This window comes from Microtus ochrogaster, chromosome 6, assembly GCF_000317375.1.
Source record: "Microtus ochrogaster isolate Prairie Vole_2 chromosome 6, MicOch1.0, whole genome shotgun sequence".
Lineage (NCBI taxonomy): Eukaryota > Metazoa > Chordata > Mammalia > Rodentia > Cricetidae > Microtus > Microtus ochrogaster.
This window is the reverse complement of record NC_022013.1, coordinates 42033399-42051923: the sequence shown is the minus strand read 5'-3', so window position 1 is coordinate 42051923 and position 18525 is coordinate 42033399. Positions and strand designations below refer to the sequence as shown.

General features: G+C 41.7%; 1 protein-coding gene across 5 annotated transcripts in view; it reads left to right on the top strand.

Annotated features, from left to right (window-relative positions):
• Positions 1 to 18525, top strand: part of Fhit (fragile histidine triad) — a 1440845-nt gene that overhangs the window by 1407976 nt on the left and 14344 nt on the right. For all 5 annotated transcript variants that reach the window (XM_013346791.2, XM_026780017.1, XM_026780018.1 and 2 more), the window contains one exon: positions 9430 to 9528. In XM_013346791.2, the coding sequence (XP_013202245.1) occupies positions 9430 to 9528 (99 nt within the window). The remainder of the gene's footprint in view (positions 1 to 9429; positions 9529 to 18525) is intronic.

Below are 18525 nucleotides of genomic sequence, written 5' to 3'. Positions count from 1 at the left end.
AACAGCAGGCAAAAGCCCCAGGTTAAAGCCAGGGCTGAGCCAGGATTGGTGGCACTCACCGGTAACCCTATCACTCAGGAGTCCAAGGCGGGGGCATGAGCCAGGGACACATAGTAAGACCCTGTCACAAAGCCAAGGGAAACAAGACAAAGAAAGTGCTTTCTCAGGCCCCTAAAGTAGTGCAAGTTGGGTGCTCATATGGGCAAATCTGCCCCGCACACAGAAAGACTGTTCTTTGTCTACCAGACAAGGTGCCCAGAGGAGGCAGAGGTGGGGTGGGAGAGTCAGAAGTGAGGAAACCTTGTCAATGATGCTCCCTGGGTAGATGGGCTGGGGGTGAGGGTGAGGGATGGTTTCTTGGAGATTTGGGCTGCTGTGTGACTGAAACAGAGCACCTTTGGGGCAGGAAGAGAAGGATTTTCACACTGGCTCAGAGCAGTCTCTGTAGGAAAGCCCAGCATGCTTTACTTTACAGACAAATGCCAGAACAGGATGGGCATCTGTAAGGCTGCGCCCCTGGCTAACTATCGCGCCAGGTTATAGGAAACTCGAGCCCCCTGTACTCCCTCTCCTTGCCATCCCAGCTGCCATTGCTTTTGTATCCCAGCTCACATAGCTTATCCTCTTCTAATCCTTTCTTCTTCCATTCTTGACGGGAAGTTATTCTGGTCCCTTCATTTCCGTGCTGTGATTCTATCTGCTTACTGCACCCAAAGTAAAACCCACACGGCCTCACTGTACTGATTTTCTGCCAATACATTTTTCAAGTTAACTCTTCTTTTCAACTTCAGTAAGTTTCCTTCGAAGAGACCACAGATAATTTGCCGTAAGATGAATCTAAACCAAAGGGTTTTGTGCCAGGTACATCCAGTGTGGCTTCTCCCATTGTGTCTGAAGCCATGTTGGTGCTATACTGAGGACATATAAAACTCATTAAGATTCTTCCCTGGTTGATGAGAAGTTCTAGAACATAACTGAAAGAAACTAGGGCTCAAAGCTAGATAACGCTCACTGTTCTAGATTTATTTATTTTATTATTTTATTGGTATGAATGTTTGCCTGCCTATATGTTTGTGAAACATGTGTGCCTGGCACCCACAAAAGACAAAAAAAAGGTGTCAAACTCCCTGGGAATGGAGTTACAGACGGTTAAGGTCCTCTGTAAGGCCAAAATGTCCTCTTCAGCACTGGGCATACACCCTAACCCACAGATTCAAACGTATTCATAGTACTGCATTTATAGCACCGGGGACCATCTTCTGGGTGCCTGGCATATACAACCCATCTTTAAATTATTGGGACATCCAGATTCTGGTTAGAAGCTACCCAGAACATGTTAGGGTTCAGCAGAAAAACTGCTGAGGTTCACTATCAATGCCAACCAAGAGCACATGATATGAGAGAACTGATTCAGACAACACGTGCCTATAGGCAATGTTTTCATTGTTCAGTGCAATGAAACCCTTTTTCTCGCAGCAGGTATTAAACCCATCCCCAATTTCTGCTATGTTTAAGGACAACCTCGGACTCTCACTCTATCAGGAGTTATTCTCCTTTCTAAGAACATCTGGGTGGAGCTTGCAGCCCAGTTCCTTCATTCCAACTCCTATAAAACATGATGTAAACATGAATCTGCCTGCCTTATTGAATTAAACTCCAGAAGACACGGATTTTTGGCTTCCTTATCAAGACATCACTCATAAAACCTAGCCCAGAGCCTGGAAGAGAACTTGTATTTGGTAAAGTGAGTTTAGTTGAGTGCAATAGCAAGAGAATCAGATCTTTGAAAGTGAAAGATTTACTGTCCTAGTAAACATAATATTTTTCCTTTCAATAATTTATTTACATAGCTCCTACACAAACAGAAATGCTCACCCATGGAAATGGTTTATCCAAGCTTTTTCTTCTGTATGTTCATCTATAAAACTGATAACCGTAAAATATAATCTTTTATAAGAGCAACCAGGTTTCTACTCAGATATTTACTTCCTAAGGAACATATTAAATTGGTTTTCTCCCTTTTGAAGGCAGCTTGACATTTACTACAGGTCAGTTCCACATTCTACAAAACATTTGCATGACTGTGAATCATTCCTCCTACTATATTCTGTTACAGAACTAGAAAAGCATCAATAGCCAAGACAGCTTGAGCATTACATGGTGGAATTAATCATTTCTCCATATATCTTGTGATAACACACTCAGTGTGCAGGGGAGTGGTGTCAGAATCCATACATATCAGCACTTTTAGCAGAAATCCTCTTAACACTTCCTTCCCCGAAAGTCATTTCAAGCAGATCAAGTGAGATGACTGCAGATACTTTATTTAAAAAAAAAAATATCTCTTTTCAAAAGTTTTATAGAAACAGAATTTCCTTGGAGGAGCCATCACGGACTTCAGGGAATTGAATAGGAAAGAAGACTTTGGTTCAAGTCTTTTGGAAGTTTTGTTACTCTGCTACAGACCTTCCTTCAAATAACAAAGCATCTGTGTGGAATTTTAGCTCTTGTGGTATCAGAAGGAAGAGAGCCTTGATGTCGAGCACTGGCACAGCAAGCTGAGTCACGTCTAGCTTCTGGGACTTAAGACAGGGAGGAGAGATGGTGACTTCCAGTACATCAAATCCTAACACAGTCAGAGTTGCCGCTATTCAGTATATTACTAAGAAATAAAAGCCCTTATAATCGAACTGTGACACACTCTTCATGACAGGTCATGTTTTGATTTCAGAGATGTTAAAATGTGAAGAAGTGTGCATATTGTAGTTGGTGCACTATAGAACTGAAGCAGTGCTCATGGTTTACGCAAGGTTCCACACAATAATAATAGAATGTTTGACCTGTAGCTCAGGCTTGTTATTAACTAGCTCTAACAACTTAAATTAGCCAGTTTCTATTCATCTACACTTTGCCATATGGTTCTGTGGCTTTACCTATTCCCTAGTATGTCTTGTTCCTCTGGCTTGCATCTCTCTCAACTCTGCCTTCCTCCCTCTTAGTATTTTTAGTTTGGTTTTCCCAACTAGCCTTATTCTGCCTTGCTATAGGCCTAATTGGATTTATTATTAACCAATAAGAGCAATATATTCACAGCATACAGAAGGATTATCCCATAGAATTTCACCCATTTTATCCGATCAAAAGGAAAACTCTTAACTTTAACATAGTAAAATTATATTCAGCAAACAGTTATCAAGAAAGAATTAGTTACAATACCCAGTCCATTTGTGTTAGTCAAAATTAGAGAAAATACTCTATTATCTCTCTTATCTTGGTGAGTTTAAAGTTTTGTATCTAATCTACCCTTTTGTTATAACTGAGAAAAATTATAATAATAACTATCTAGTCTTCAACTCCATCAAAGACTGAGAAAGAAATTTTACCCAAGTAAGTAGGAAGTGCAGGCAAGCAACTTCAAAAAAATGTGAGAAATGATAGAAACAGTTGGCTGTCTAGACAGTCACCCAAGGTTTCTATGTAATGTTAGAGCATACATCTTTGGCCTACAGGCCTAACATATATGACAGACTTTAGTGTGAGCAGGGAATTTTGAAGGACTGTACTACCTTGTCTTGGCAAATCTTGGCAGTTGCCTTACTTGTGTCCTGCTAGTCCAGGTTGGACAACAACTGTCAGCAACTGAGGCAAGGTGTTGTTCGTTTTTTACTCTTTACTTTTAGGATCTTTGAGGGGGATAACCACTAGGTCCTCAAATAATTACTCACAGAATCTTATTTACTTAAAAATGCCCAGCCTTAAATAGCTTGGCTTGTTTCTAACCAGCTTTTCTTAAATTTACCCATTTATCTTTTGCCTCTGGGTTTTTCCTTTTTCTTACTTCTGTATATCTTACTTTCACTCTAACTGGGTGGCTAACCCTTTCTTTTGTCAATACTTGATCTCCTTCTCTTGGTCCTCCTCTTTTTCTTCCTAAAATTTTCCTCCTATTTATTCTCTCTGCCAGACAGCCCCATCTGTCCTTTCTCCTGCCTTCCTATTAGCTGTTCAGCTCTTTATTAGACCATCAGGTATTTTAGACAGGCAAAGAATCACAGCTTCACAGGGTTAAATAAATGCAGCATGAACAAAAGCAACACATCTTTACATCATTAAAACAAATGTTCTACAGCATGAACAAAGGTAACATGTCTTAAAATAATATTCTACAACAACAAAAGCATTTTATTTGCCCACATGCCCAACTTTTTTCATAAAGAAAATACACTTGCTGTGGAGTTTCTTTGATGCCCATCATCTTTTCCGGAGTATATTTGTACTGTCAGGAGCAAACATGTCTCACTGTCATGAAAAGTCTTAAGTTATTAAAACATTTTAAATGCCATATTCTGTAGGTCTTTGAAGTGTTTGAAGATTACCTAGCTATCTGAAATATATCTTTGTATACCTTGAAAACTTAACTTACATGACTATAAGTTTGACTATTGTAGATAACTATTAATCTGTAGTTTTAATTATACATTATATTTTTAGTTGAGCTGCATAAACAATATTTTAAACAAGATACATACAATATAACAAAATAACAGTATAATATATATACAGTATAACGTGATATGTTAAATATTTTAAGATTAGCAGTTGTTTTTCGAATTAATGTAGATTCAATAATATACCCCCCTTTCCATCATTTCTATATCATATTTCTCTTTCTTCTTTTAGAAAGCAATTTACTATAACCAATAGCAATGTATAATCATCCCACCTTCAAATGAAAACAAACATTTATAACCAATATTTTGGGAATGTATCTATTGTTTTATAGACTGCTTCCTGTTGGTTTGTGGGTGTTGGTGATGTTTGAGGGACTCTGGGAAAATCAGGATAATTGTTAAGTCTTGGCTGAAGTATTCTGTGAGACTGGATCATGTCATTCAGCAGCCATGAAGCTGTTCTGGATGTGGAACTCAGAGGAAATGGCAACAGATGAGCTCTGAAATGTTGGATCATCTTGGCCACCTGTTCCCATCATATATTTTTCAGGGAGTTCTTCCTTCATCAATCTGTTTTCTCTTAACCCAGAATGAATCCACAGCCTTTCATTTCCCAAGGAAATCAAAGCAGAACCTCTTTCTCAAAGTAACATATCTTTTTACTTAAATTTTGAAGTCAAGATATTTTTAAAATAAATAGTTTAGCTTTTAAAATAAATAGTAACTTTTATAGTCAATTGTCTATAGACTATAATTATCAACCTGTAGAGAGCCCTTGTTGACTACTACATAGGGAACACCCTCTCCCATCCCTCTTCTCTTGTTTGTTTCTTCAGACAGAGTCTTTCAGTGTAGCCCTTGCTGTCCTGGAGATCCATCCAAGGGTTGGGGTAAAAGGTGTGTGTCACCCTGCCTGGCCACCATCACTATTTTTATTATAACAGCATTTCTTTGTGAAATCTAGGTGATTCTAAAGCTTGTATCAAGCTGACCTAACCTAGCTCCCTTCTATTTGGCAATCCCACAGCACTAGAAATCAACTGTTCAGTGTCTGTCTTCCTTGCCTTTGAGTGCAGGAGAGAACACTGTTTCCTGTCACTTCAGGGACAGATTGACTATTGGGTGTGATGATAATTAGGCATTGCCTCTCTCTTCTCGCAGCCTAAAGTCACCTGGAAGTTCATTTACAAATGAAATCCCCAAATTCAGGTTCACACAAGTCAAACTGGCCTTTTGGGAAAGCAGTTGCTTAAGATGGTAGAACTCTACTTTGTTAACCATGCATTGGACTACTGCACCCACATTCTTGGGTTACCTCAGAATTTTTCCACAGACTTCTGCAGGCTTAATTTCCTAGTCTCCACCATGGCTCTTCTAGAGCAGAATTTTTCCTGTCCTGTCTGTCTGAAGCCTCCCAGTTCTTGAAGAGACTGCAAACCCCTTGAATAGTTAGCATCATGCTACTTTGACAAATCTTACCACCCAGAAGCCCCTTTGACGTATGCTAAGCGAAAGAAAACCACACTGCAGTGGGGTTACCAAAGGGCAGATGTGATACCTATGAAAAGGCTTAAGGAATGGGCATAAAGATGAAGATGAGTGAGCCAGTGAGACCCAGTGAGCTCTGGGTCTGTGGCTGGCTTGTCATCTAATGGTTCAAGTGACCACTGACAAAAAAAAATAACAGAAAATCAAGGGCATCTCTACTGAGCACAAGCAGAACAAATATTTTCACATCATTTGTGTTGTATTGAGATTTATAGACAGTTTACAAACAGGAAGCATGTCAGATGATATATAAAGGTTATGTGCAAATACCATAATTTCAATTCTGAGACTTGAAAACTGTGGATTTTGGTATGCTGTGAAAAGTGGCTGGCACAGATACAAGTTGACAGCTATACTTCTATTCATGTTAGAGCCCTTACCCAAACACACGGACATCTTTCCTTCAATAGTTTTGGGATTTTTTTTTCTTTTTCAAAATTTCTAAATATTTAATCAGAGTCCTTGGTGTAAACTGTGTCTTTTACAGTTTCTCTAGCAAGTCCAACAGAAATTCAGGGTTCAGCTGTCTTAAAGAAAAGGAAAAACTTCCAACTGGGGCCGGTAAGAGGAAACCTCAAAAGTTTACCCACAGCCATGCCCAACCGAACTTTGCAAACTTATTTAGCTTAATCTATTCGTTTCCTAGATCCTGTAAAGAATGTCTAAGTGATGCCATCTGTAAAGCATATGACACCAACAGAAGGGTGCCTAATAACCAGGAAGCATTAATGTTCCTAACATCTAAATTATTTGGAATCATCTGGTGTAGTTTGTATTGACAAGCCTGCTATGTCTTCTGACAGCAGCGCCACGGTGGGAAGGCCGCGTTCTCCGGCTTTTGCACCGCTCCTTGTCTTCCCCATCAAACTGTTACAAGATGGATTTATAACAGACCCAAAGGTAGTAGCAAAATGAAAATTAGTTCTCGGGTAGAATAGCAATCCCGTCCGACTCGCCTGTAGCAACTGCGTCATATCTGCTTCTACAGCAAGGAAATGACTTCTTAATGTGCTTTCCTTCCACTAAGAAGAATTAAATCTGTATGGCAAAATGGAAAACCAGTGTGCTGGCAGCCAAATTCTGAAAGGAAGATCCATGACCCTCATAAAGATATTTGTGGCCTCGTTCTATGCTAATGAGCCTCATTTAGGCCCAGACTTCCTCGGTGTGGAAATACAGCCTTGCCGGAAAGCCAGGATGTCTTTCCCGTACTATTTTGTCTTCCACAACAAAGCTGGTCTGAGATAAATGTGGAAAGTCTCTGTGTTCTGCAGGCTGCTGAGGTGGGGTCTCTAGAGTAGACTGAGGGTTTGAGGCCCAAGACAATGGATATTACTATTTTAGTTTAAAAGTGTTTATTTATTAGTAGTGTGTGTGTGTGTGTGTGTGTGTGTATGTGTGTGTGTGTGTGTGTGTGTGTGTATGTGTGTGTGTGAGTGTGTGTATGGATGTGTATGTGTGTCTGTGTGATGAGGGTTAGGTCTACAGGCCACAGGACAAATGTGTACAGTGATTCTCTCCCTTTCATTTTGTCACGGTTTCTAGTGAGCAGCTTCTCATGTTCATACCTGAGGCACCTGGTCAGCATGCCTTGCTGAACTCCCAAGGTTTTTTTCAAAGCATCCCAGTACCAAGTGAGCAGATACGCGGTGAAATGAAAGCAGTCACTATGGAACTGCCCGTTTGTATGGATTCTCCAAGACAAAGAAGACTGGTTGGACACAATGCTTGCACCCGGCCTTACCTACCTAGACAAATAAATGATTTTCCTGAGTTCCCCTGCCCCCATTTCCTTCAGAGTAAATGAAGTTAAGTAGTGTGTCTTGTGGGAAGCTGTAAGGATTGTGCAAAATATGAGCATGAGAGAAGCTGCTTTCCAAATCATAAATGTTGGCCGTCATTGACAGCGCTACACAGCCATCTATCTAAGCACCTGAACATGGATCACTACACTGTACATCTTGTGAGCAATTGGACCTTTAGCATGTTCTGTGTGTGTGTGTGTGTGTGTGTGTGTGTGTCTGTCTGTCTGTCTGTCTCTCTCTCTCTCTCTCTCTCTCTCTCTCTCTCTCTCACACACACACACACACACACACACACACACACACACACACAGAACCACAGAAATGACATATTGGTAACAGAACTGAATTGCAATAGGCAAGCAAAAGAGAAATTAAACTCTACTAAAAACCTGCTCTCTGATAGAACAGACACACATTTCACTCTATACAGCAATTTTTTTTATTTGATTTTCGAGACAGAGTTTCTTTGCAGCTTTTGCTTCCTGTCCTGGAACTAACTCTTATAGACCAGGCTGGCCTCGAGCTCACAGAGATCCGCCTGACTCTGCCTCATGAGTGCTGGGATTAAAGGCATGTGCCACCACCACCCGGCTCTATACAGTAATTTTAAACATGTCCTTGCTCATAAGTCTATATATGTATACATAAATATATGTGACTATGTCATATATATGTATATATACATATATATATGTTTCTACATGGATAGAGAATTGTCTACAGAGGAACTGAATTGACTAAGACTACATTGTTAATTTCCTATACCATTTTCTCCTCGTTTCTGTTGGTGCAGATCCACTTTGATTCATAAACCTGCTACTTCTTAAAAGAAATTAGAAAACAAACTGCGCATGTGAAATGCGTTCATGTGCAGTTTAGCCAGACCCAGAAAAAAAGACTCAGTTTCTCTCTACTTCCTTTGTGACAGAGTTATGGCTTTCTAGGAACACGAAAGAAAAGCCAGGACATGTGCAACTGTGACACGGTTGGCACGTGTGAAGTCTGGCTAACCCCTCCCCTGCAGGGCACCAGGACCTCAGTCTCCCTTCCCCAGCACAGGACTTCTGCGGAATTCTACTTTGTTAAGAGTCTATTCTTGACAGTAGCCTGATAGCCAAAGGGAAGGGACTTGAGTATCTTCTGGTCCAAATGCTTACAACTCCTTGGAGCTCATAAAAGACAGCTAAGGCCAGAGAGACTGATAGGTAGGCTGCAGGCCAGAAGGGAGGACTGAGCACGGGCAGAGACAACTGCAGTCAGGGGTGTCAATGATTAAATGGCGCTGATAAGCGCAAGAAAATGAAGGGGTGTTGAATAGCAGGATGCTGCCCCTAGCAGCCTCCTGTTTTACACAGCCTTAGTCTGTCGCAGGCCCTTGCTCATCAGGCAAGCATGAAGCAGCAGCCACCCCAGTGCAGCCGAATCTTGCGATTTTATTAGAGAAGCAAGAAATGTCAATTCTTACGTGAAACTCTTTATTTTCAAAATTGGGCAATTAGCGTAATTAAGATACACCTCCAGCCCTCTAATTTGCAAGTTATTTTCACTCTCTCTCCTTTCTCCAACACTATTACCGAAGATCTCAGGGATTCTTTCACGAGCCTATTTTATTCTCTTCCTCCAAGCTCCAGAAACATGACAAAGAACAAGAGGACTCCCCAGCCTTCTGGAGATCTGAGGAGGAGATGGCTGCAGAAGCTGAGGCACTGCGCATCTACTTTCAGGTAAACATCAAGTCCTTCACCTTCACCCAGGCCTCCTCACGGGCCTCAGGGAAGGGAAGATACCGGCTGGGAAAGATGAAGAAAAGTAACAGCACCGCTGTCTCCCCGATGGGGACTACAAAGGACAGAGAAGCTGTGTAAAGACAGTCTCCAGCCATGTGGGATTTTATGTCCCCTCTTGCCACTGTAGGAATGGAGAGGGGCCTGGAGAAGAAGTCCTCAGCTTTCCAGGTTCTTGTGTCCTGAAACAAAGAATTGGCCAGGGGCCTATGGTGACTAGTTAAGATAGAGTAGTTTATTAATAAAGAGAGCACTCCTGAGTGTGCAAATGAGTCAACAGTTGGGGAGGGGACAGGCGCTGATGGGCTCAGCCAGGAGAGTGGCGAGCCTTTATGGGCCACCTGGGTAATACCAACCTCTCTGGCCTGCGCAGTTGTTCACATAACTCTCACGACTGTACATTGTTATAATTGGTTTATTCCAGTGTTGACCTCTCCCTATTCATTATAAATCAACCTTTATCATATGTATAGAATAAAGTATATAGAGAACTGGGTGCTGTCGCTAGTTTGGGGCACAATGGGAGATTTTGAACAGAATCCCCTGCAGGTTAAAATGAAACCGCTGTACACTGCTTTGATATGAGATGCAAGCAAGCTCAAAGACATACGCATTAATTGGCCATTCTAGTCCCAGCCTTACTTTTCAAATGCATTAATTACTTAATGACCCAGAGAGCTGTCCCTGCTGGTGTCATGTTGCCAGTGCTTGAAGTCTCAAACTAGAAAGAGCACACTGAGGACTCTTTCCAAGTGTGTCCAGGTTTTTGTCACCATCACAGAATGAATCCCCAGAGATAGGACATTATAAGGCATTAACAGGAACAGCCCACATAAAGTGAAGTGTAGGCTGTAGACAGGAGATTTGAGAATGTTTGTTGGATGAGCAAGTTTGAATGCAAGGAAGGATTATTCAAGAGTTAAGGGAGGAAGTTCAGGAACCAGTATTTATGCTTTTTATTTATCTTTCTTTGTAATTTTTGGATGCGTCATAGAGGCGGTTACAAGCAAGCCATTTCACAAGGAGAGTGACAGCATGGTCGTGAAGCACAGGTTGCTTGGTGTCCTCGGTAGGCCCTGTTGTTGCTTTCAGCCATTATGATAGCCTTGCGCCACCCTCCAAGTGACGCGGGCTTTCTCTATGCCTCTCCAGCTCAGTGCAAGCAGGACACCGCAGCCAAGCACTGCAAAGCTCAGTTTGTTCCGCCAAACATGCGTCAAGTCTGTGTTCCTTTGCCTGATGGAGTACAAAGAAGCCACCGGTCATAGTTTGCTTTTAACCTTTACCACCATTCACCTTCTCCTCTGTCTGAAGAGATAGGATTGATAATGAACCCCGGCCTATGGGCATGACCAAACACGGTTTTCTTTTCAATTCTTCTTCAGAAGTCTAGTGTGTCACTTTGGAATGCCCTGTAGAAATGAGGGTACCACATCTTCAGGCACACTTGATTAGAGTGAAATTGTTTTTCTGAGCTTCCTATACAATGGGTGTTTTCAAGTTGAGGTAAGAAAAATCTATGCTTTGGTGGAGGCCTTTATGGAATCGTAAGGGTCTACCTCAGAAGAGGTTTTCTGCATACATTAAGATTTTGACTTCTAACTCGATGCTTATGTGCTTCTGCCTTGAGTCCTGAATTTGCCTGCCTTCTGAGCAAATTTATTTAACTAGCGAGTCTTATCAGAAAGACATCTGTCCTAGGCAGTGATACAAACATTGTTGGGCACCAAGCCTATTCATTGTTTTTATTAACTAAAACTTGCATTTTTCTTTAATGGGCTCTGGTTACAGACTAAATAATTGACCTATTCAACAGCCTGGTGTGGGGATTAAGACTAGAAAAAGACATGGTAGCCACTGCTCCTAATGTGATGAAGGGTCCTTAAAATTTATCAAGAGCATCACCACTACGTGCAATACAAAGGCACTAAATTTACTCCCTCTGTACATCTGGTTCTTAGGTTAGTCCCTTTAGTTATTTGATACTAGGCCCTCCATTTTCAAATTCTATCTTTATATCAAGCTTGCATATAGTGTTTTCTAGAGTACTAATGCAACATTTAGATTTACCCGGGCTTAAAGAAAATACCTTTCACTTCTGTGAAATTAAGATGAACATGACTTTCCCAGACTTTTCTGATAATACTGACAACAGCATATCTACCTTGGGCAGGATGACTTGAAAGACTTAGTTTGTTGCTGCTCTTCAAAATCTTGAAATTTTTCAAGAGGCATAGCCAGAGATAGGATGGGGACCCGGGAGGAATTATAATCATCAATTGTTTCTGAGAAAGTTACAAAGAAAAATACCCTATTTATAAAACCCAAGCTCTGCCGTATTATTTTTTTTCTATGCTCCCTGGTTTAAAAGGACAATATTCACAATGCCAACACAACAACTCGACCCATCTGTGTCATTCTTCGTTGTCACACTGCTCACCTTTCCCGCCACTTCATATTTCCTTCCCCAGCTCCTGTAAAACCCCTCAAGTAGTCCTCTGCGCTTAGTAGCCTGTCTAGTGTCCTCAGAAAAAGGACTTTCTCCTCTGCTGCACCTGGCTCCCTACCACCCTGGACAAGGTAGTAGGAACCAAAACAAGCCCCAGTTGGTTTCACAACTGACTTTGCTCTATTTGTAGATTTCTTCAGCTGTGCTGTTCCCTTCTAGGCTGCCCTGCTTCCTGGTTTCTCTATCATCTGGCCACGTGCCCAAGTAGGTGGGTCCAGTGTTCACCTAAGCTCATTCCTCCCTCCCTTGCCCTATAAATTTCTCTTCTCTTTGTGGACCCTGTAGGGAACTGCTCACTTACTGTTTCTGTGATTCGCTTTTTGCATTGCAGTACATGTATCTCAAGCTGGGTAGTCTTGGCCTCAATGTCAAAGAGAACACTGCTTCTAATTAGAAGTCTAAGCATAAATAGAAAGGAGATGTGGTGCTTCTGAAACGCCAGCTCACTGTAGTTGTTCACCTACAACTACCAGGACTGAGCTCCGTTCTATCTTCTAGAAAGAAAGGCCAGTTGCTCCTTGGCTTAAATGCTGTCACTAGATTGAGACCCTGCGACTCCCTACTTGATCTATTTAGAAATATTGTAACAAAATAATCTCTGAGACATTTAATATGATTGCCACCTCTGGGAAATCAACAGGGATGATCAGAATTCAAGAGTAAAATGACCCCAGATCTACCCCACTGGGAAGTGGGGAAGATGAGAACTATGGAAGGAAATCAAACTCATCCCTTAGCCACTTCGTTGTACAAGGATACAAGAAAACCTGCTGCATCTCAGGCTATTAGGTCTACGCAGAATTGCTACTTCACCTAGGAGACTGGCTTCTGCTTGCTAAGAGTCTGTGTTCACCTTCAAAGAATTTCAGAGAAAAATGCAAACACCTACAGTGAAGACACCCTGTATCGGTAGACAAAGGAGTGTTACTGCATGAACTGCCCTGTATGTAGAGTTGTCTTATAAAGTCGAAACCACACTTTGTGTTTTCTCTATGCACACACTCTCAGCACACAAGAGCTGTTGGGACCCACACAGTTAAAATTTAACCCAAGCTACACATGCATGCTCAGCCTTTGGCAGTCATCAAGGCAACAACATTAGAGGAATTTTCCGTCCCCTCCCCTATGCCTCTGCAAGGCAGATGGCGATTTAGCCTCCTTCTTTATCTCTTTGTCCAACCAGAATGCAACTCAGTCAGAATTTCTCAGGCAATCATAAAAAGCAGGCTCTGCTTTTGCTGTACCACTGAAGTTAGGAGTTCACTGGTTGCTGGGTGACGCTATAGCTGTCTCAATGCCTGTCAGCCAGCTCACTGATGAGGCTGAACTCCTTTGGTTCCTGGAATTCAGTGCCTTCTCTCTGCCTGGATGAATTTATACATTGCTTCCCTGCACACTGAGCTGATTTCCGGGATGGATTTCGCCGTGTGACAGTTGGATCTGCATCTCTTTAACCTTGCCTCCTTTCTGGAGTGTGATGATTCTCTCTGTAGATATTTAACACTTGGTCTTGCTGCCTTTTTAATTTTAATTCAGCAACATGTGTACCAGGGGCGTAATGATGCTGTCATCTCCTCCTCCCTGCCGGAACTGGGGGATCTCTGCTGGAAGATATGTAAACATCACCTCCCAGCTTTGATGAGACGTCAAAGCAGGACAGGTTCCCACACTGTGTTGTGTCAGCGGGATCATCTCCAATTCATCACACTCTCCTCTGTGTGTGTCTTGACTTCATAGATAATTGGTTGCCGCTCATTTACTTATAACAGTGCAGTGCAATTTCAAAGCAACCAAGTCTGCCCCAAACAACATTATTAGTAGTTACAGATGTACAGTCAAGGGAGATTTGGGCGCCAGCAGTTTTTAAAAGCCGCTATAATTTCAGCCGATGGACAATCGGTGATAGTCATGGACAGACGGTCAAGGCTGACCAGATGCAAGAAGTCTGCCTGTTCATTCCATGCTTCAGTCTGCAAATGACACCTCTTAAAACCTACCCCAGCAGTCACAGAGAGGGCTGCCCTTCGCACAAACAGCTTTCAGTGAGAAAGACTCAAGGGATTCATGAAAGAAATTGGGTGGCGGGGGGAGACAGCCTTGCGCTGGAGCTTGAGGGATTTAGTCTGGACCACATGAGCAGGAAGCCTCATTAACGGCAGTGAAATTGTCTGCCCGTCCTCCTTCAATCAGCCCCTAATTGATATGACCACACATTTTCTTTAGCATGGTAAGAGATGATGCTCCCCTTAAGATTAAATATTTGAATATGAATACATCTGAGTATATTCTTCTTTACTCTGCCAGAAACAGACACGGTTGGTTATTTAACAGAAGCAAGAAAAGAGAATTTTTACTTTTTCTCCCTAGTCCTTGCTTCTTTTGGATCGTGGATCCCTCTATGCCCTTCTCTTTGTGTTACATTTCTCAAATGTACTTTCTATTGCAAGGTCATAAAGATAGACCAAGTCCCTTGGGCGTGAGAATGGTAAAGCATAGAATCATCAAGAGTGATCTGATACAATGTCCCATGAAATGACTTATGCAGAATTATCAGGGTGGTCACTCTTTTAAGTTATTATAGTCATCTGTAAGACCGTCTACCCCAATATTCATAATACGCTTTCATTTTGCTTATTATTTTGCAGAAATAGTACTTGAACTAAATAGTTTGAATAAAAATATTTCTGCAGGCCACTGATGGCTACAAATTTTAGGGTGTGGGGATGTGGGTGAGGGGTAGACTTTTCTAAGAACATGTGTCTCTACTTGTAAGAGAAATGGCTAGTGTCGCAGGTTCAGTTTTGTCCGTATGAGTTTTGCAACAGCATGAGCAATCAACAGAAAATTGTTTTCAGGAAAGTATGATCCAGTAGCAAAAAAATAAATGTGAGTTTTAGGCTGGAGAGATGGCTAAGTACACCTGCTGCTTTTCCGAGGACCTGAGTTGGGTCCCAAAGGCTTCTAACTGCAGCTCTAGGGGACTCAGCACTCTCTTCTGGTCTCCATAGGCAGGCACTCGTGTGCACATGCGTGCGCACCATGCACACACACACACACACACACACGCACACACACACACACACACACACACCGTATCTTGAAAAATTTAAAAATAGAGTTTAAGACTTTTACTTGCACCTAGTAAAATGGAAATATAGTAAAACATAGCTCTCCATCCCTATCTGCAGAATGGATGAGTGCCTATGGTCTGCATACTCTGCTATTTTATCAAACGTCAAATAAAGCTGTCCCATCACTGGCTTTTCCTTTCTCTACTTGTTCTTTTTGCCTTTGAGAGTTCTCTCCTAACAGCGTGTGAGTTTTGTCTTTCCCTGCCTTCATCCTTTCTAGCAAAAGACTCCTGGAGATCACGGGAGGTGAATATGAAGAAAGGCAATAAAAATTCACATTACTAATCCTTGACCTCGTCACATAATAATAGCAGGTATTTATCCACTTCATCTGTTCCGCTGCCTCCAGTGGACCCCAGCCACTGCTTCCAGAGTAACTGCTGCATCATTTTGGCATGCTTGAACATCACCCAAGTTATCACATAGCTGCTCAACCTGGGTTATCCAAGCTGGGTTCACCAGCAAAAGTAGTGACGTCTCCAATAAGCCAAAATATAGCTCAGTGTATTTAGTTCATGAGTGGTGGGTATTTAAGAGTGTACCTTATCTATGAAATTGTCCTCTGCCTCATACCTATGGAGAAAAGAAATGATTCAATGGGTTTAGCAGTATAACTAGTAAATTAATCTCAGCCCACAATATAATTAATTCATTCTCTCTTCTTCCTCCAAATACTCTTGCCCTTAAGGGAAATTGAGGGAGAACATTATTTTCTAAAAAGAACAGTACTGGTACATAACAATGAGAGGAATAAACCCACATTTTCATGTAATTTAGCTCTTCAAGAGATGACTCTCTGCTTCCCTCTCCTTTTTTGCCCCCGACCCCCTGCAGTGACCTGGCTCTTTGGGCCCCACATTACCCTTATCATAGAACAAACCTTGAGTCCCCTACGGAAACCTCATGAAAGCATTTTAGAAACAAGAGTTAATTAGCTTCTCTAGGATCGCGAATTATAAGCTCACTTTCCTTTATTTATGGCTAGAAACCAAATATGAGTGAGTACATCCCATGTTCCTCTTTTTGGATCTGGCTTACCTCACTCAGGATAGTGTTTTCTATTTCCATCCATTTGTACGCAAACTTCAAGAATTCCTTGTTTTTTACTGCTGAGTAATACTCTAATATGTATATATTCCATACTTTCTTCATCCATTCTTCCATTGAAGGGCATTCGCGATCCTAAAGAAGCTAATTAGAATATGAATCCAAAGACAAACATATAGGCATCCTCCTGAATATTAACCTTCATCAGGCGATGAAAGGAGACAGAGACACACATTGGAGCACTGGACAGGAATCTCAAGGTCCAAATCAGGAGCAGAAGGAGGGGGAGCATGAGCAAGGAACTCAGGACCGCGAGGGGTACACCCATACACTGAGACAATGGGGATGATCCTTCGGGAATTCACCAAGACCAGCTAGCCTGGGTCTGAAAAAGCATGGGATAAAACCGGACTTACATAGCGGACAATGAGGACTACTGAGAACTCAAGAATAACGGCAATGGGTTTTTGATCCTACTGCACATACTGGCTTTGGGGGAGCCTAGGCAGTTTGGATGCTCAACTTACTAAACCTGGATGGAGGTGGGCGGTCCTTGGACTTCCCACAGGTCAGGGAACCCTGATTGCTCTTCAAGCTGATGAGGGAGAGGGACTTGATCGGGGAAGGGGGAGGGAGATGGGAGGCGGGGGCGGGGGGGGGGGGAGGCGGAGATCCTTAATTGAATAATAGAATTTAATAAATAAAAAAAAAAGAAAAAAAAGAAACAAGAGTTAAAAAGCTCTACTGGCAGTTAATAGAAGAGTCTAAGGCAAATGTGTTGATCTTGTGCTTTATATGGAACATTCTAGAAGCTACTTCAAAACAAAAAGGCCAATACCATGAGCATCGTAGTTATAAAAGCATGTCCCAGCCTCATCCTGGTTTCTCTTTGAGACCAAACTCTCGTTTTCATCACTGGATGAATAAAAAGATCCCATGTATTCTAAGTCTGTAGTCTTCAAGATGATGCCCCAAGTTGTCTGCAGTTTTGACCTTTACTTTCAGTAAAATAGTGACACTAAATTTATTCTCTGCACTAGGACAGATCACCCTTTCGTTCATCAATTTACTCATCTGTGAATTGCACTGATAGAGAATGCACAACACGTGATCCTTAGGGCTGTTTTAAAGAAAACGAATGGATAAGACAGGAAACTATTATGTTAATGTTGTAGGTCACTGTTTCCCATATTATTTAATGTTTTGAAGATAACAAATTATTGGTGTGGTGAACTCCAAATTGGTGGCAAATAGTTATGAAATACTAAAAACTATAGAGGGGATAAGTTTTCAGACTACCAGAATGGAAAAGAAAATCACAACTTGTGCTTCTGTTGCTAATTCAAACTTCCTACTCTACTCAACCAAAAAACTGACCAGAACATCTAGACACATTGGAGATACCAACACAGTCAAATTTTATATGCCAGGAGAAGAGAGGAATCCACAGAGGTGAGCCCCGCATTTGGGCTGCTTTTCCACTGAAGGTACACATGACTTTCAGAGAAGAGGATAGATTTAGAGCTTGTGCATAAGAGAACGCTTACAAAACCCCTGCAGTTAAGTAGAATGCCAGAAATCTGGCAGGATTAATCCCCACAGTAAGAGTGAGCCAGATGTGGCCCATTCCTTATACTAACTTTGGCCCCACAACTAATCATCAGCACATCTGAGAAAGTCTCTGTCCTAAAATTTAATTCAAATGATCTCAAATTCTTAGTCCTTTAACTTACTGGCAGAAAAAAAAAGATAAGGAAAGACTATAACATCAGCGTATTATCTTAAATTATGTTTGTGGTTTGTTTCCAAAAGAATACTAAGCATATGTGTCTGTGTGCTCACCCATAAACACACCAAAAAATGCCAGGAAGCAGTTGCCATGTTCCGCCTCTGAATTCATATGCTAAGGTCCTACTTACCATGTGATGGTGTTAGGTGGTGGTTTTTTGGCGGTTAATTGTGTGAGGATGACATCATGAGTATGTGGCCTCTATGATGGATTTAGCACCCTTATATTGTGGGTTTCAGTGCTCACTTGAGAAGATAGTCTGAAGAGGCTGACTTCAGGACAAGAGAAGCAGCCCCAGAACAGGTGACCTTGCTGTTGGACCACTGTTCCCCAGATCTGTGGGAGGTAGACTTCCATTGCCTCCTGGCCTATGGTATTACAGCATTTTGTTACAAATAAGTGACCAATCATAGTTTATGCAAAAATTGGAGCTATCAGACACAGATGTTAAAGCAACTGTT